Here is a 16915-nt window from a genome sequence, read left to right on the forward strand (position 1 = left end):
TGTTTCCTAGACTGTTAAATTCTTGGCCTGGAAAGTCTGCGTTTGGAGCTCTTATGGACATCAGGTGGTTTGAGGGACTTAGGGAACTGAACTGTAGCGTTTGCATTGACTTTGTTTGCATTTGGCTTTGACCAGAAGATTTATCTACCATGAGTCTGACTTGTAATTTAACATACGCAGAGTATGAAATCTTAGATTCTCCATGTCAGGAGCCTGGTAACATCTGGTGCATATGTGCTTTAGAGAGGTCTGATTGCTTGGTGCAGAAACTACGTTTTGAGATTTACTTTTGTGCTTCTCAGATCAGTACCTTTCTACTCATGCTTTGAATTTTGGGTGTGGTGTAAAAAGAGGCCCCTTTTTTGTGTTACGTTAATGCCCAAGTAGGTATGAGTGTGACTTCTGAGAGCAGACAGTTAGGACCTATGCAAAGATGATGTCTAGACTGTCTCCTCTTTGTATTTTGCTTGATTATCACTAGTAAAGTAAAAGTAATCTTTCTGGATTTCAACTGCAGTTGTCTCTAAACACAGACTGATTGGCTGTCTGTATAATCTCACTATGTCTCTGGAGGAGTGGCCACATAGATGGTTTCTTCCCTCTCTACAAGTGGCCCTAATTGGCTTTTTTTTTTTTTTGAGTTGGAGTCTCATTCTTTCATCCAGGCTGGAGTGCAGTGGCGTATCTCAGCTCACTGCAACCTCCTCCTCCCAGTTTGAAGTGATTCTCCTGCCTCAGCCTCCCGAGTAGCTGGGATTACAGGCATCTGCCACTATGCCCAGCTAACTTTTTGTAGTAGAGATGGAGTTTTGCCATCTTGGTCAGGCTGTCCCAAACTCTTGACCTCAAGTGATCCGCCCACCTCAACCTCCAAAAGTGCTGGGATTGTAGGCGTGAGCCACTGCATCCAGCCATGCATCTTACAATATAGTAATAACCAGTACTCTTGAGGTCAAAACCAGGAGCTGACCTGAAACTTTTGCTGATAAAAAGCCAATTAGGGGCTGGATGTGGTGGCTCATGCCTGTAATCCCAGCCCTTTGGGAGGCAGAAGCAGGAGGATCATCTGAGGTCAGAATTTCAAGACCAGCCTGGCCAACATGGTAAAAACCTGTCTCTACTAAAAATAAAAAATTAGCCGGGCATGGTAGTGGGCGACTGTAATCCCAGCTACTCGGGAGGCTGAGGCAGGAGAATCACTTCAAACTGGGAGGTGGAGGTTGCAGTGAGCCAAAATAGCACCACTGTACTCTAACCTGGGTGACTCTGTCTTAAAAAAATAATAAGAAGAAAGATGCACGACTCTCACTATAACTAGAGTTGAGGAGACAGGCTCAGGGACATCAGGTGTTCAGGACATGGTCAGGTAGCTCATCAGTGGTGGAGCTAGACTTTGAACTAGGGTCATTGGCTCTAAGTTCCAGGCTTTTCTCATTTTGATACTTTTTTCTGTCTATAGGACAAATGCTGGAGACAAATACACTAATGATTAGCCTTGTACCATTTAGTCTACTGTGTAAGACACACTGTTCTTATTTAAGTATGTAGGCTGATAAAAGAGCAGCTTCTCTTAGTCTCTTGCATCTTGATGTTAGCTTTTAAGCAGAAGATAGGCTGATCTCCCAGAAAGATGAGTGTTGTAGATTTTTTGCTGAGGGTAGACTTGATAGCTTGGTCAAGTGCCTTTTTTAACGAGGTTAGAAATTGTTCTCAACTATTGATTATACCTTCATCACTCTGTGGGGTCTTAACATTTGGTGTAATATGTTAATGCCTCAACTTTGATGCCGCAACCTTTTTTTTTTTTAAGACGGATTCTTGTTCTGTCACCCAGCTGCAGTGCAGTGGCGTGATCTTGGCTTACTGCATCCTCTGCCTCCTGGGTTCTAGCAATTCTCCTGCCTCAGCCTCCCAAGCAGTTGGGATTACAGGCGCCCACGACTACGCCCGGCTAAGTAGAGAGGGGGGTTTCACCACGTTGGCCAGGCTGGTCTCGAACTTCTGACCTCAAGTGATCCACCCACCTCGGCCTCCCAAACTGGTGGGATTACAGGCGTGAGCCACCGTGCCCAGCCTTGATGCCTCAGCCTTAATGAGGTAGACCTTGTTCAGTGCCTTGTTTCAAATGTAGCAGAATGAATCTTGATAAAGCACAGATATAATAGGGTTTAAGGGCAGGAAGGAGTTTGGGTGGATGTAGCAATAACAAGCCTTGGAGGAAGGGGGAGGAAATCACAGTTCTCTTGTCATTTTTCCTTTTAGCTTGTCATCTCTAGAGAATGCTGTATTAGGGTCGGTCTGTTTGGAAAATTTCTGTTTCCAAATATTCTTAAGTCATTTCAGGTTTCAAAGGGAAACAGGTTGGCATATAGTGGTATTTAGTACTTGGAGCTCTTCTTTCCAGGCATCTGAAGAAGAATGATGGTGGGGCGGGTTCTTCCTTAGAGCAGAAGTTGTGTGGACACAGCATACTGCTTATGAGACTTGGGTAAATGTTAGTGTGCAGAATAGATCACTTTCATGATTTGTCTCTTTATTCTCAGACAGAAGCATTAAAATGCGTGGCTCAGGCTAGCAAGAACAGATCACTGGCAGATTTTGAAAAGGTGAGCATGACATTGGGTTGGTATGGAATGTGGGTGGAAGAGAGGGACGTTTAAGTACTTCAAAACACACTTTTAAAAATAATTATAGTTTCACAAGAAGTTGCAGATGATTCCATGTATCCTTCACCTAGGACAGTGTTAAAACCAGGAAATAGTTAAGCACTTTCGTACAGTGAAACTTACTGAGTTGATATAAAATATATATTATTTATACATAATAACTTTCTATTTCAAAAGTTCTGTCCTTTCTTCACTTTGATTTTTCACAACACACCTATCTATTATCTGTGTTTTATGGTTAAGGGAACTGGGATTCAGGAGGACACTCAAAGTCACACAGCATAGTGTCAGAGTTTGACTCTAGGCCTGGTGCTTGTTCCACATGACACAGTTGTAGGCATTCCTTCAGTTCCGGAAATGCCAGGGCTGCTTCTCCTCTGTGGATAGAAGGGAAGTCTTGATGTGCGTACTTGGACCCAAAGAAACATTCTCAGGATGATGTGCCAGGCTTTCTTTAACTCCGGTGCCTTTTGCTCATTGTTTGGGAGTTTTGAAAAGGGAAAAAAGCCTGTCTGGGCATTAGGGTGAGAATTGTATATTCTTTTCTGAACTTTTCTCCTCTTAGTCTGAGTATAATGACCAGCTTAATAAAAACAAAACCTAGATCCAGAAAGAAAAACTTAGTGTGGATGGAGACTAGACCATGTGGCTTTGACTGTCCCTAAGATTCACCATCTTCCTGGAGGGCTCTTGCCAATTCCCGTTGCCTCTTACTTGGCATGATTTGCCTGCTTCCCTTAACATCTTGTAGCACAGCTGACATGAGGCTGGGATGTTGAGACCATTATTGATGGTCAGTAAATCACACAAATACACGGTCCAGATCATTTTATCCCAATGTCTGGGATGTTTGATGGGACATTTTTATTCCAAATAGTTCCTTGGAAGAAGGATTCTGTGATTAGATATTTGGGAAATACTAGGGCTAAACAAAATACTAGGGCCAATAATAATTAAAACACCTGATTTTGCTTAATTAATTGCAGAGCCATATTATGCTGATGGCCCTCATAAAACTCCCAAGAGCTAGTTGTGGAATTGAGCATTTCCTATTCTTTAACCTCAATATTCTTTTTTTCCCCCCATGGAGACCCTATTTATTCTTTAGAATACATGCTGAGAAATGCTGGTGTAGCTAATTTGGTTCACGAGCCGAGTTACTCTTGGGGTTTCCATGGATTGAGCTGTTGACCTGAAGCCTGCAGACAGAAAGATGGTCCCTAGGGTGATTCCACCTTTTTTGTTCTATTTTATAATTTTTTTTCTCTTAAAGACTATCATAAAATAGCATTTTTTTTTGTCTTTTTTTTGAGACGGAGTCTTGCTCTGTCGCCCAGGCTGGAGTGCAGTGGCGCCATCTTGGCTCACTGCAAGCTCCGCCTCCCGGGTTCACGCCATTCTCCTGCCTCAGCCTCCTGAGTAGCTGGGAATACAGGTGCCTACCACCACACCCGGCTAATTTTTTGTATATTTAGTAGAGATAGGGTTTCACCGTGTTAGCCAGGATGGTCTCGATCTCCTGACCTTGTGATCCACACGCCTCGGCCTCCCAAAGTGCTGGGATTACAGGCGTGAGCCACCGCGCCTGGCCAGAATAGCAGTTTTAAAAATTTATTTTTAAGAGATGGAGGCTCTCTGTGTTGCCCAGGCTGGACTTGAACTCGGGCTCCAGCAGTCCTCCCACATCAGTCTCCTGAGTAACTGCGACTTCAGGTGCATATGCCACCAAGCCAAACTTCCCTTTTAGTTCTTGACATTCCTTTTCTGCTTTGTATCATGCATCTGCCCAAATCTCCCCTAACTTCATTCAACCATGTAGTTTTATAAGGGCCAGCAAACTACCTAGGAAGCAGGAGTAGCATGACTTTCAAGTGATTCTCTGTGCCAATCTCTGCGACTGGTTCTTTTGGCAGGCTCTGACAGATTACCGGGCAGAGCTCCGGGATGACCCAATCATCAGCACACACTTGGCCAAGTTGTATGATAACTTACTGGAGCAGAATCTGATCCGAGTCATTGAGCCTTTTTCCAGAGTACAGGTGAGAACCCTCTGGGGACTCCATTTCTGGCCGGGCATTCTCACTGTAGCCACATCCCTTCCACACCTGTCCAGAATGGGAACTCACTTGTAGGGGTGTGCCTGGTGGGCAAGAGGCCACCAAGAGCTTGGGCCTCTGTTGATAAAATGAACAAAAATCGAGGAGGAGATGCCGTGGGTAGAGGCATGTGGGTTGCCCCTGCATGTGTTCCGAGCAGTTTCCTCCTCGCTTTGAGTCACTGCATGTGTTGTACCTGTTTTCTGTATTGGGTGTGTGGGACAAGAGTCTGTTTATTGTGTGTAGCAATGAAGAGCGGGCAGATGGGAAGAACACAAGAGATTTAAGCACGGCCAAGGAGGGTCTTGTCTTGTATAGAGACATACATTAGAATTTTGAGAAATACAGCAGTTCCCCCTGTTCCCTCCCTTCTCTTATTGGAGGCAAAAGTAAAACTTTCAGTGTTGGTGTCTCTCTGCCTTTCCTTTTAGATTGAACACATATCTAGTCTCATCAAACTCTCCAAGGTAAGGAGTCTTAAGGCCATCTGCAGGGAGGAATGGGAACGGGTGGTGAGGAGGGATGGCACATGCACCTGATTGGCCTCATTGGAAAGCTCCTCAGCTTCTCAGTGGGGAGTGGGCAGTGTGGGCTAGAGTAGGAGTTGCATTGTTGCTATTTTGTTTTCAGTCCATTTGGTGTAAGACCCCTCCAACAAAGCTTTTGTGTCAGGGTGATCTCTGACTAGTGGATATGGGTCCCTTTAATCATGTGCTTTGATTTTAGGCCGATGTGGAAAGGAAATTATCACAGATGATTCTTGACAAGAAATTTCATGGTGAGTAGCAGTCACACAGGCAAGGGGGCTGGTGGTGGTGATGAGATGGTTGAAGAAGTTTATTTTCAAAGAAGATGTTCTATTTGTTTCCCCTGATGGTTCACTCTGGGGTCCTGGCCCCTCTTCCCCTGTGGTGAGAATGTGTAATAAGCATGTGTACATGGAACAGGGAGATGAATTCTATTTCCCTTCTTTTCTGGAGACAGTGAGTCAACTAGGGAGTGGGCTGCTTCACAAATGCTTTGTGTCTAATGTCACTTTTTACCTGGGTTGCCCTTGTGTTTCTTGCAGGGATTTTGGACCAGGGGGAGGGTGTCCTGATTATTTTCGATGAACCCCCAGTAGATAAAACTTATGAAGCTGCTCTGGAAACAATTCAGAACATGAGTAAAGTAGTGGATTCCCTCTACAACAAAGCCAAGAAACTGACATAGGTGAGTGCTGGCTTCAGGACCCCAGGGCTGGGCAGCTCTGTCTTCTGCGTGTCGAGACTGAAAACCTCCTCCTGGTGTCCTCATGGCTTCCTGATTGACACTGCTCTGTCTTCTCTTGCAGAGTTGGATCTGTAGCGGTCCTTTGGAGAGTGTGTGTGGCGGGAGAGTGAAACCTTGGGGGAAAATGCTAGGAGATTCTTTTTTCTTTTTGTTCTACTTTTCGCTCGGAAAGTTTTTAAATCTTCATTTGGTGCATCTGTATTCCAGCCAATAGGTGTGCCAGTTTTCATGTAATCTTTACTGGCCCAACTTGGGAGTGGGGAAATTGCTTAAAAAAAAAAGAAAAAGAAAAAAAAAAGATTATTCTAAATAAAAGGAAAAAGGCTTACACTACCTAAAGCTGTCCTCTCTGCCTCCTGGGAGAGGGCCGCAAAGCCAGGCACCCCGCCAACCACTGGGGGTCCTAATCCACCTGCTGGGCGTCACCTCTCCTCCTCCTCAGAATTGGGTGTTTGCTGACCATCAAAAGCAACGACTTTTTATTCTGTTTGTACTGAACCAAAACAAACAACTGTGTATAGACTGCTGTTTTCTTTTTTATTTGAAATGAGGCATTTTGGTGTTCTTTCCCCTGCCATACGGCCTGTCCGCCCTTCTCTCCCCACATTGGCTCCAGCAGAGTAGCCGAAGGTCCTGCCGCCGCCGCCGCCACCACCACCACCACTGCAGCAACAACAGCAGCAGCGCCTGCACAGCTCCGCTCTGACCTGTGAAGGAATGGGGATGAGGCCAGGAGCTAGTGTCTACCATGGCCACACGGGGAGCAGTGTGGGCCCTTAGCCCCCAAGGGGCCTGCTGTGCATGTGGCTTTTTTTTTTTTTTTTAACACAGTAAACTAGATTAGTTGTCAGTGTTTTAATTGCCCCTCTTCTCCTCTCCTCTGCGTTCCTCTCCTCTCTTCTTTCCTCTCTTTCCCTTCTCTTTACCTCTCAACCAGAAGACCGCCATGTCTCTCTGCCTTCCTCCTCTTCCCTCCAGGGGAGCCAGGCTGTCTTTGAAATCCATGAGCTGCTCTCCCTCTCCCACTCCTCCTCTCCTGCTTTCAGATGGATTTATTCCTTTTTTTAAACAATGAACATCGGAATGACACTGTGGGGTGTGTTTTTTTTTCTCTCTCTTTTTTTAAATTTTCTTTGTTGGATTTTTGAGCAACCTCATGTCCCCTTCCCAGGGAGCTTCTTAATTTACCTCTTAGAACTTGAGTGGATGGGAAGTAGAGCACTGTGTGTCAGCATGCTTTGTTTTCTGACACGATTACACAGCGAGGCTTTAATGCCATTTGGGTAGGTGAGCTTCTGCACCTTTGTTGTGCTGAACTGTATTTTCTTCTCTCATCTCTTCTTTGTCTTTTTCTTTTCCTCTCCTTCCTGCCTTCTTCCTGCTGGCCTTTTCTCTTCTTTACCTTCCTTGGATTATCCTTCCGGGTTTTCATAATACATTTATATTTTGTAAAAGGATTTTGTTGTACCAGGCTTTGCATCCTCACTGAATCTGACTGGCTTTTATTTTCCTCTCCAAAATCAGGTTTTTGTTCTCAACATTTCTCCCCATCATGTCCAGTCATTGTTTTGGTTTTGGCACCATCAGTATCAAATGTACAAACGGTTCTTGCTAACCAACACCAGGTATATCTGATGTTCAGATGAGTTCCAATAAAAATAATTTTTTTTCAAAAGGTGTCTTTTCTTGAGTGCTGGAGGGCTTCCAAGCAAGCCCAGACAGCTCTGTGTAGCCCCACACTAGTCTAGCTCTCATCTGGCCAAAGCTGTTATCTCATTTGTGTAATGGGATTCCTTAAGCTAAATCTGGGGTCCAAATTTGAAGGGCTTTGGGGGCAAGAAAGTTGGTGTGTGAGTTCTGAAGTTGGAAATGAATTCAGGTGTCTTTTTCCAGTGAGCACGTGTAGGTTTGGGCGGTAGATCCTCTGAGCCTACTTCCTCTTCTACTCAGTGAGGATGCTGCTTCCTTGGCAGGTGATTGTGATGTGAAGCTTAATAAGTCATAGACGTGCAGGTGTCTGGAGAGTCCTGACATTCAGTTGTGGTTTCGTTTCCTTTTGGAATCTTCAAAGGCAGCGATTTTCATATTGCCTCACACCCTGTGGGGGCTCTGGGACCACCGGGGGAACCTGCTAAATCCTCTTGAGTCTGAGCAGTTCAGCCATTGTCAGTTTTAGTATCATCTCTGTATTTCACTTGCAGAAAGAGTTTTGCTTCTATAAAGGACTTTAAAAAGTACTCCAAAGAGATCTAGTTTTGGAGGAGAGGGGAGATGGTTTCTCAAACTTAGGGCAGTCCTGAGGAGCTCAGGCGGCAGCCCTTTTCTTGGTTCCCTTTGCGGGTCTTGGTCAGATGATGCCCTCTAGACCCGTGCTGTCCAATATGTAGCCGCTAGCCACGTGCAGCTGTGAGGCCCTTGCAATGTGGCTGGTTCGAGCTGTGATACACTGCAAGTGTAAACACAAACCAGACTTCAAAGGCTTAGTATGATAAGGAGTGTAAAATATGTCAATAACTTTTTTATATATGTGTTGAAATATTTTGGGTATTGGGTTAAATAAAATATATTATTAAAATTCACCTGTTTCCCTTTTACTTGTGTAATGTGGCTGCTAGAAAATATAAAGTTACCTATGTGGCTTCTATCTGTGGCTCACATTATTCTTTTCTTGGACAGCGCAGCTCTAGACCTCCAGGACCAGCAGTTGTGCCACTGCCTCCTCTCCCAGGCCTCTCATGACCTGAGTCCAGGCACAACTGGGAAGGTCAGCTGGCTGGTGGGTTGGCCTGGGCCCGGTTCCCTCACCTCCCTTCTAGGCTCCAGCTTTCATGGTGCCAGGACTTTGTGTGTTAATAAGGCTCTACTGGAGTTGGGAGCAGAGGCTCTGGTCCCCTGCTGTGTGCTAGTTATGTAATCTGTGCTGCCCAGAAGGGCCACTAGATGCTGCTCTGTGATCCCTGAAAGAACAAAGCTGACTTCATCAGGAGTAAGGGCTCAGGCCTGCTTTGGAACCCTTCCTGGAAGCTGTAGCTGGCCCCTGCCTTGGCCTCCCTTCCTCAGGATGCTATGGGAAGTGGGGCATGCAGGAAAAGTGGACTCTCCAGCAGTGCATGGGCAGCCCAGCCCAGCAGGGAAGCTAACAAGCAGGCTGGCCCTTCAGGCAGCTAGAGATAGGCTATAGGCTAAGTAGGCTGATTGATGGGGGTGGGATTTGGAAATCTTCCCTGCAGTTCTATGATGAAGGCAGCTAGGAAGAAAACAGCCCTGCCTCATTCAACTGGGTTTGCCTTCTGGGTCCTTGATTCTGCCGTTTCTGGCAGTTGACTGCCCTTTCTTCCTTGCTTCCAGTTGGAGCAGTGATAGGAATTGGGGGTGGGGAGGTGGTGGTGGGTTGAGTGAAAAGAGGAGCTGTGTGGTGTCTGAAAACGAGCATAACAGGCATGGCCTGGGTAGGTAGGAGCTCCTGGAGACCCCTTCCCTCAGTCGCAGCAGTAAGTGGGCTGTCAGTGCCATTCCATTCCTGCTGTGCTGCAACTGTGACTTTGCTTGGACAAGTGTGAGGAGGCTGGTGTTCTGCTGAGAGCTCTTTTTGAAGGTGCTAGGGAAAGGCTGGCTGGACAAAGGTGAGAGGACACAGGGTGCGGCCTGGCTTGAAAAGGGCCATGCAGAGGCATGCCGCTCTGGTGTGGGAAGCAGGGTAGTGGGGTGAGCTTGGTCCGCTTCCCTGTGAATTAATTGGAATAGCTAGTATTGAGATTGAGAGTTAAAGGTAACAACAGAGTGGGCCCAGGTTTTTCTAGGGGGTGGATTTTTCTTTTTTTTAGCTGAAGTCTCACTCTGTCACCCAGGCTGGAAGGTAGTGGCGTGATACCGGCTCACTGCAACCACTGCCTCCCAGGTTCAAGCGATTCTCCTGCCTTAGCCTCCTGAGTAGCTGGGACTACAGGCGCCTGCCACCACGGCCAGCTAATTTTTTTTTTTAGTAGAGACGGGTTGTTCACCATGTTGGCCAGGCTGGTCTCAAACTCCTGACCTCAGGTGATCCACCTGCCTTGGCCTCCGAAACTGCTGGACACGGTGTGGCACCACGCCCCGCCGGGGTGGATTATAGGCTTCAAAATTTGGACATGTTTTGGGAAGTGGAAAACATTTAACCTTGGCTCAACACTAGAATCTGAAGGGGGGCACAGAGCCAACTCAGAAGCTAGAGGCTCCAAGTAGGGGCTGAGGAAAAGAGGCTAGGGTTCGGCTTTCCTTTGAGAAGGAAGAGGGACACTTGGTCAGGGTCTCAAAGGAGATTGTTTCTTCTGGCTCCTTTTTTTTTTTTTTTTTTTTTTTTTTGAGATTTGCTCTTGTTTCCCAGGCTGGAGTGCAATGGTGCGATCTTGGCTCACTGCAACCTCCGTCTCCCAGGTTCAAGCGATTCTCCTGCCTCAGCCTCCTGAGTAGCTGGGATTACCGGCATGCGTCACCACGCCCGGCTAATTTTTTTTTGTATTTTTAGTACAGATGGGGTTTCACCATGTTGGCCAGGCTGGTCTTGAACTCTTGACTTCAGGTGATCCGCCCGCCTCAGCCTCCCAAAGTGCTGGGAATTACAGGCATGAGCCACCATGTCCGGCCTCTTCTGGCTTCTTACTGTTAGATGCAGGAGGGTTGAGGACAGCTCCATGTGAAGAGCAGGTAGGCTTGTACACCGAGGAACATTCACAGGGAGGGGCACACTGAGCTGGGAGCCTGCCTTCCTCTTCTGAGTTCCCCTAACAGCTGCTGTGGATGTTCTGAAGGGCTGTGGACAAAGTTGTCCTCTGGGTACAGAGCAATGGACTTTCCACTGTATGCCTGCCCCCTAAGGTTCCTAAAGCCTGGAATTCCCATTGACAGAAATTTCTGAGTGGCACATAAACAAAATCCAGCACTTTCTGCCGTGATTGCAGCATTTTGAATGATGTCAGATTCCCATTCTGTTCCCCCTAGGGCAGTTGACAGGGCTGGCGCAGGGTGAAAGCCTAGTGGGCCAGAGTGGTCAGGTAATTGGGTGTCATCCTCTCCTCTGGAGTGCCACTACATCATCTCTAGGTCCAGAGATGATCTGGATTAAGACAGGGCTTAAGTCTCCTGTTTCCCAGGTTTGTGGTCAGTTTTGACTCAATCTCCAGAAACAAGGTAAAATAGTAAATGAACAACGGCCTTTGTGAAGGATCTGGATTCACATCCGACAGGAACAGCTCTTTGAGAACCAGAATTTTACTCAATTTCGCTAGCATCAAGTTCTTAAATTATACATACTTAGAACTGAAAACGTTTAAGAGGGTCAGAAAGCTGGCCAGAGGGGCAGTTGCTTCAGCTTTAATACAACAAAGAGGGCGAGTGGGAACTTCGAGGTCATATTTGTGACGGGCTCAGGCTTGGCTCTTGGTGGCCCGGAACTGCTACGGGCCACGCTTCTCTGGCTTGGATTTCTGAGGCCCACTCGGGCCACGGGCATCTACCCCGGGATGAGGGAACGGAGGCCCCAGAAGGGTGGCCAGAAACGATGGGACTGTCCACTCGAGGTGCGCCTGGCACTTGGGAGGTCTCAGTAAAGGCTTCGCCTCTCCCCGCCCAGGGCCTTCTTTCCCGCGCTCCCTGGCTGCTTTCCACAGGGACGGAGATGTCAGGTGGAAGGAGGGAGCTACCGGCCCTGGCCTCGGCGGAGGGCTCCTCACCAGGGCCCGGGCGGCAGCCTCCGAGAGGGCGGGCCGCGCGCTGCCATGGCAGGACTCGGCCAAGAGCGCCCCCGCGGCCGGCAGCTGCGGGCGCCGCGGCGGGAACAAAGACAGCACGTGTCTGGGCGGGGCGCGGGCGGGGTCGGCCCTCAGCCCCGCCCTGCTCGGCGCCCGCCGAGCGTCAGCAGAGTTGGGCTGCGCGGGCGCCCGGGACACTCAGGCGGCCGGGCTGCTGTTGGGCGGCGGCGCGGAGCCGGCGGCGAGCTGTGCGGGAGGGGCGGTCCCGAGGGGCGGGGCGGGCCGGCGCCGCGTGTCCCGCCGCCGCCGCCGAGTCCGGCTCCTAGATGGGGCCCGGTGCGTAGAGGTGCCTCCCGCTCGTCGCCGCGTCCTACCTGCACCGTGCGCGGCTCGAGCTGAGGACATCAACGGCCGCAACTCCCCGGCGAGACCAGGCCGGCGCGTGGACGGCGCGCGCGCCCCGCGAGGGAGGGCGCTGAGGCGCGCGCCGGGAGCGGGAGCGGGAGCGCGGCGGCGGCGGCGGCGGCGGCGGCGGCGAAGGTGCGGGCGGCCGAGCCGGGGGGCGGGGCCGCGGCGCCTGCAGAACCTTGGACAGAAGCTGCCGAGCCGCAGCCACCGTCGCCGCCGCCGCCGTCGCCGCCGCCGAGCGCGGGCACAGCCGATCCCCGCCGAGCGCTCCCGAGCGCCGGGACCGCGGCGGCAGAGCCGCGGCGCGCATTGCGGAGGGCGCGGAGCGCAGGAGCTGCCGCCTGCCGGGTAAGCCTGCGCTGGGCGGCCGTCCTTGGCCCAGAGGAGCCGGGCCCGGGTCGCGCCCGTGCGGGGTGTCCAGGCGGGGGTCCTCGTCCGCCTCCGTCGGCGCCCGGGCCCCTCCCAGCTGCGCTTGGGGACCGCAGCGGCGGCGGCGGGCGGGGGTGCTGCAGTGGAGGCGGCGAGGCTGCGGCGCGGGGGCGCGGGGCCGCGGGTAGGGCCCGGGACTGGGGCCGCGGGGTCCGCGGAGGCGCGGGGCGGAGGGGCGCGGCGCGGAGCCCAGCTTGGCGCTAAGAACCATCTTGTTTTCCAGGCAGATCCAAGGGGGCAGCACGCTTCCCGGGAGCGCCCCCGCCTCCTCCCCGGGGCCACCGCAGGCTCCGTGAGTGGTTTTATCCCTCCGGCCGGCAGGCTGGGCGCGCAGGGGCGCGAGCCCCCGCCCGGCGCGCAGCGGCACCATGGGCACGGTGCTGTCCCTGTCCCCCAGCTACCGGAAGGCCACGCTGTTTGAGGATGGCGCGGCCACCGTGGGCCACTATACGGCCGTACAGAACAGCAAGAACGCCAAGGACAAGAACCTGAAGCGCCACTCCATCATCTCCGTGCTGCCTTGGAAGAGAATCGTGGCCGTGTCGGCCAAGAAGAAGAACTCCAAGAAGGTGCAGCCCAACAGCAGCTACCAGAACAACATCACGCACCTCAACAATGAGAACCTGAAGAAGTCGCTGTCGTGCGCCAACCTGTCCACATTCGCCCAGCCCCCACCGGCCCAGCCGCCCGCACCCCCGGCCAGCCAGCTCTCGGGCTCCCAGACCGGGGGCTCCTCCTCGGTCAAGAAAGCCCCTCACCCTGCCGTCACCTCCGCAGGGACGCCCAAACGGGTCATCGTCCAGGCGTCCACCAGCGAGCTGCTGCGCTGCCTGGGTGAGTTTCTCTGCCGCCGGTGCTACCGCCTGAAGCACCTGTCCCCCACGGACCCCGTGCTCTGGCTGCGCAGCGTGGACCGCTCGCTGCTTCTGCAGGGCTGGCAGGACCAGGGCTTCATCACGCCGGCCAACGTGGTCTTCCTCTACATGCTCTGCAGGGATGTTATCTCCTCCGAGGTGGGCTCGGATCACGAGCTCCAGGCCGTCCTGCTGACGTGCCTGTACCTCTCCTACTCCTACATGGGCAACGAGATCTCCTACCCGCTCAAGCCCTTCCTGGTGGAGAGCTGCAAGGAGGCCTTTTGGGACCGTTGCCTCTCTGTCATCAACCTCATGAGCTCAAAGATGCTGCAGATAAATGCCGACCCACACTACTTCACACAGGTCTTCTCCGACCTGAAGAACGAGAGCAGCCAGGAGGACAAGAAGCGGCTCCTCCTAGGCCTGGATCGGTGAGCACTGTAGCCTGCCCCATGGCTCAAGGATTCAATGCATTTTTAAAAATTTATTATTAAATCAGTTTTGTGTACAGTATGTGTCTAGCAAAGCCACCAAGGGCCTCACCTTTCCCACAGTCTCTCCCTGGGGTTTTTTCAGCCCTGCCAAGAACTCTGGGCACTTTTGAACTCACGAGCCTTGCGCAAAACCCAGAAGATGTATTCAGAGCCACCCAGGCCACTGACCTCCCACTTTGGGGAACTCAAAGAACTGACCTGCCCCTGCCGCCTGTGCCCTTGCTGGGTCCAGGGTAGGCGAGGCTGCCGGCTGCACCCTGTGTGGCGCTAGAGAGGGGACTCTGGCTGCCTGGCCCAGGGAGGAATTGGGGTTTCTGGTTGGAGGCCCTTTTCTGGCTCCTGTGTGGAGTTACTCGCTCTCCCAGAGGCTCCTGGAGCCATCCACCCTAACTGAGCTGCCAGTGGGGTCATGAGGCAGGATCCCCGCTGCGCTGGGACATCTTCAATCTAGGCGAGGCGAAGCTGAGCAGGTCTAGTGGAAAGACTGTGTCTGGTCGTTTGACCACACACCGCCCTGATTTGCTGTTTTCTTTTTTAGGGAGAAGGGCTTTCCTTTAGTGGAGAAATGGAACTCGCCCGTTGCCCCCTTGTCTGCTGCTCGCAGCCGCATTGCTGGTATTGGCTGATGAGCTGCTTTGACTCATTACTTTTTCTCATTTTGGGTCCCAGCTAAAGAGGTGGGGTGAAGCTGGAGATGACTTTCCTGGGTGAATTTTTCTTTTGAATAATGCAGTGCAGTCGCCCTGTGGCAAATGCCAGGACAGCTGCAGGTGCCCATTAGCAACGCCTGCCTTCTGGGCAAGGTGAGGGATGCCATACCTTGAGACCAAGCCGGTGCCCACCTAAGGGGTAAGGCCTCTTGCTGGTGCACATGACATTTGTCCTGCAGAGCTGGGGGGAAGGCGATGTGGTGGCCCCACCCCCACCCCTGTTAATTTAAAGCTGTTTCCAAACAGTTGAGTTTCTTCTAAAGAGGAAGACTTGCCCCACAGGGACCAGTGAGACAGCTGGATCTTGGAGACAATTACAAGACGGGAGTGAGACTCCTGATTGCTCTGGAAGCCTGCTGATTTCTACAACTGATCATTTGCCGCTGCTGGTTTTGGTTTCCACCTTCCCCTACTGGCTGTAAAAACACAAATGTGTACTTTATTGATTTTCTTTCTCATTCTCCCGTATTGGTGGCTTGGGACTTGGGAGAGGGAGCAAGCCTTCCTCCATGGCCCGTCACTCTGCTGTGGAGAACAAAGACCAATGTGAAGACGCTACAGAGGATTCTGTCTTCCAGGCCCAGTCCCCCCGGGAGTGCTGGAATGGGGACCTGGGGTGGGGAGGCAGAGGGTCACTTTACATAGGATTAGGTTCAAGGTGGTTACCAATTTCAGCACAAGCACTACTGAAATTTACACAAAAAGAAAGCTGTGAAATTGAAGTCCCAGTGTTAAGAGTCCTGAAGCAGAACCTGGTGGCCGGAGGCATTCCCAGAGGTGGGGAAGAGAGCCTGCCCTGCCGGAGAGCAGCTGCCTGGCTGCACCTGAGGCCCAGCGGAGCCGTTCCTAGGACTGTCGGATAATCGGTGCAGCATTGGAAGGAGCCTGCGGCTGCTGGCACAGACTTCACACAGCACCTCCTCTCTGCTGGGTTTCCACACAGCCTGTCTTCAGATCCTGCTGCCGCGTGCGACCAGAGGTGGGATGCCTCTGGTGGCATGGAAGAGGGAGGGTCAGTGCCAAGTCTCAGGAGGAGGGCGCATGTGTGTATCACCTTCAGCTGGTGGAACCTGACCTGGAGTTGTGCGGTTACATTGCATCCACAGGATTCCAGTTGCGTGTCTGTTTCCTTCTCTTTCTCCGTATTTATTTTTTTATTCTTTGGAAGAGGTGGACATTTTGGAAGTGGTGGGGACTAAGGGAAGAACTCTATAGTTCCCTCAGTGTGAAGCCTGTCGTGTTCCCTCTCTTCCCTTGCACTGGTCATCAGTATTGTGTAAAGGAACAACTGATATACTTGAGTGTGCAAGCAAAGAACCCATTTGCCATGCTGCTATGAAGACTACTTTTAGAACAACAATTAAAAAAAACCTACAAAAAAACCTTTATTCTTTAATTGTTGCTTTTACAGTGATATTGTGCATGCAAACCAGGAGCATTTTGTGTCTTAAGAAAAATAATCTTAGAACAGATGGCTGTGAAAATTACACCCATGCACAGAACAAGCCACAGGAATAATAGTTCAGGATTTGGTTTTTCTCTTTTTCTTGTAAACCTGGAGGGTTGATATATTCTTTCCATGCAGTTATTAGAACTTAGTTTTGTTCCAACAGTTAAACTTGCAATGAAAAGAAAATGTGCCATTTTTTTTTCACTTGGAATTATTCATAGCTGTATATTTGAAACTGCTAATTACACACATGTGATGTATGTTGGTTTTTTAGTGCAATTTCTTCTGTAGCTATTCTTTGACCAAACTGTGGGTATTGTTAATATTAATTTATATTTGTCTCATTTTGTATGTATGTGTAGTGTGTTTGTATGTGTGGTTTATAATCTGACAAAGTCATGAAGCTCAGTTTGGCTCTAATTTAATTCCCCTTCCCTTATTTTTATTTATTTTTGTACTGTGCTGATTCAATAAAATGCACTGACCATCCATTACAGAGACCTCTTTTTGTGGGCAGGCTGGGGCCCCCTTTAATAAATGATTCATGCACTCAGAATGTAATTGGATTTGTGTTATGGGGGAGGGGAGGACAGAGTTGGGGGCGAGGGCTTAACACACTAAGGTGATTAAGAAGGAAGCACAGGTTAAGTCAGCTTTGGTTTAGCGTCGGCCGAGGCGGGGGCAGCTGTTTCCCAAAGGCTCCCGTGGCAGAGCTGGGTGACTGGAACCTCCAGCCAAGGAGGGTCAGGCCCAAGCATGGCCTGGTGAGGTCTGGCCAGGTGGGTTCTGCAGAGGCTCTGGGCCCTA

At 50.6% G+C, this 16915-nt stretch overlaps 2 protein-coding genes across 2 annotated transcripts in view; both read left to right on the plus strand.

Moving 5' to 3' along the window:
• Nucleotides 1-7491, plus strand: part of PSMD11 (proteasome 26S subunit, non-ATPase 11) — a 38600-nt gene extending 31109 nt beyond the window's left edge. Inside the window, exons 9-14 of the mRNA XM_050763824.1 lie at nucleotides 2544-2606; nucleotides 4580-4705; nucleotides 5194-5229; nucleotides 5489-5540; nucleotides 5832-5974; nucleotides 6096-7491. Coding sequence (XP_050619781.1) covers nucleotides 2544-2606; nucleotides 4580-4705; nucleotides 5194-5229; nucleotides 5489-5540; nucleotides 5832-5974 — 420 coding nt within the window. The 3' untranslated portion in view covers nucleotides 6096-7491. The remainder of the gene's footprint in view (nucleotides 1-2543; nucleotides 2607-4579; nucleotides 4706-5193; nucleotides 5230-5488; nucleotides 5541-5831; nucleotides 5975-6095) is intronic.
• A 4598-nt stretch (nucleotides 7492-12089) lies between these two features.
• CDK5R1 (cyclin dependent kinase 5 regulatory subunit 1) lies at nucleotides 12090-16599 on the plus strand. Its single transcript, XM_050763836.1, has 2 exons — nucleotides 12090-12516; nucleotides 12821-16599. Exon 2 carries the CDS (start codon nucleotides 12966-12968, stop codon nucleotides 13887-13889), a length of 924 nt encoding a protein of 307 aa, XP_050619793.1. The 5' UTR covers nucleotides 12090-12516; nucleotides 12821-12965; the 3' UTR covers nucleotides 13890-16599.
• The last annotated feature ends 316 nt before the right edge of the window (nucleotides 16600-16915 follow it).

This window comes from Macaca thibetana, chromosome 16 (genome assembly GCF_024542745.1).
Source record: "Macaca thibetana thibetana isolate TM-01 chromosome 16, ASM2454274v1, whole genome shotgun sequence".
NCBI classification, from domain to species: Eukaryota; Metazoa; Chordata; class Mammalia; order Primates; family Cercopithecidae; genus Macaca; species Macaca thibetana.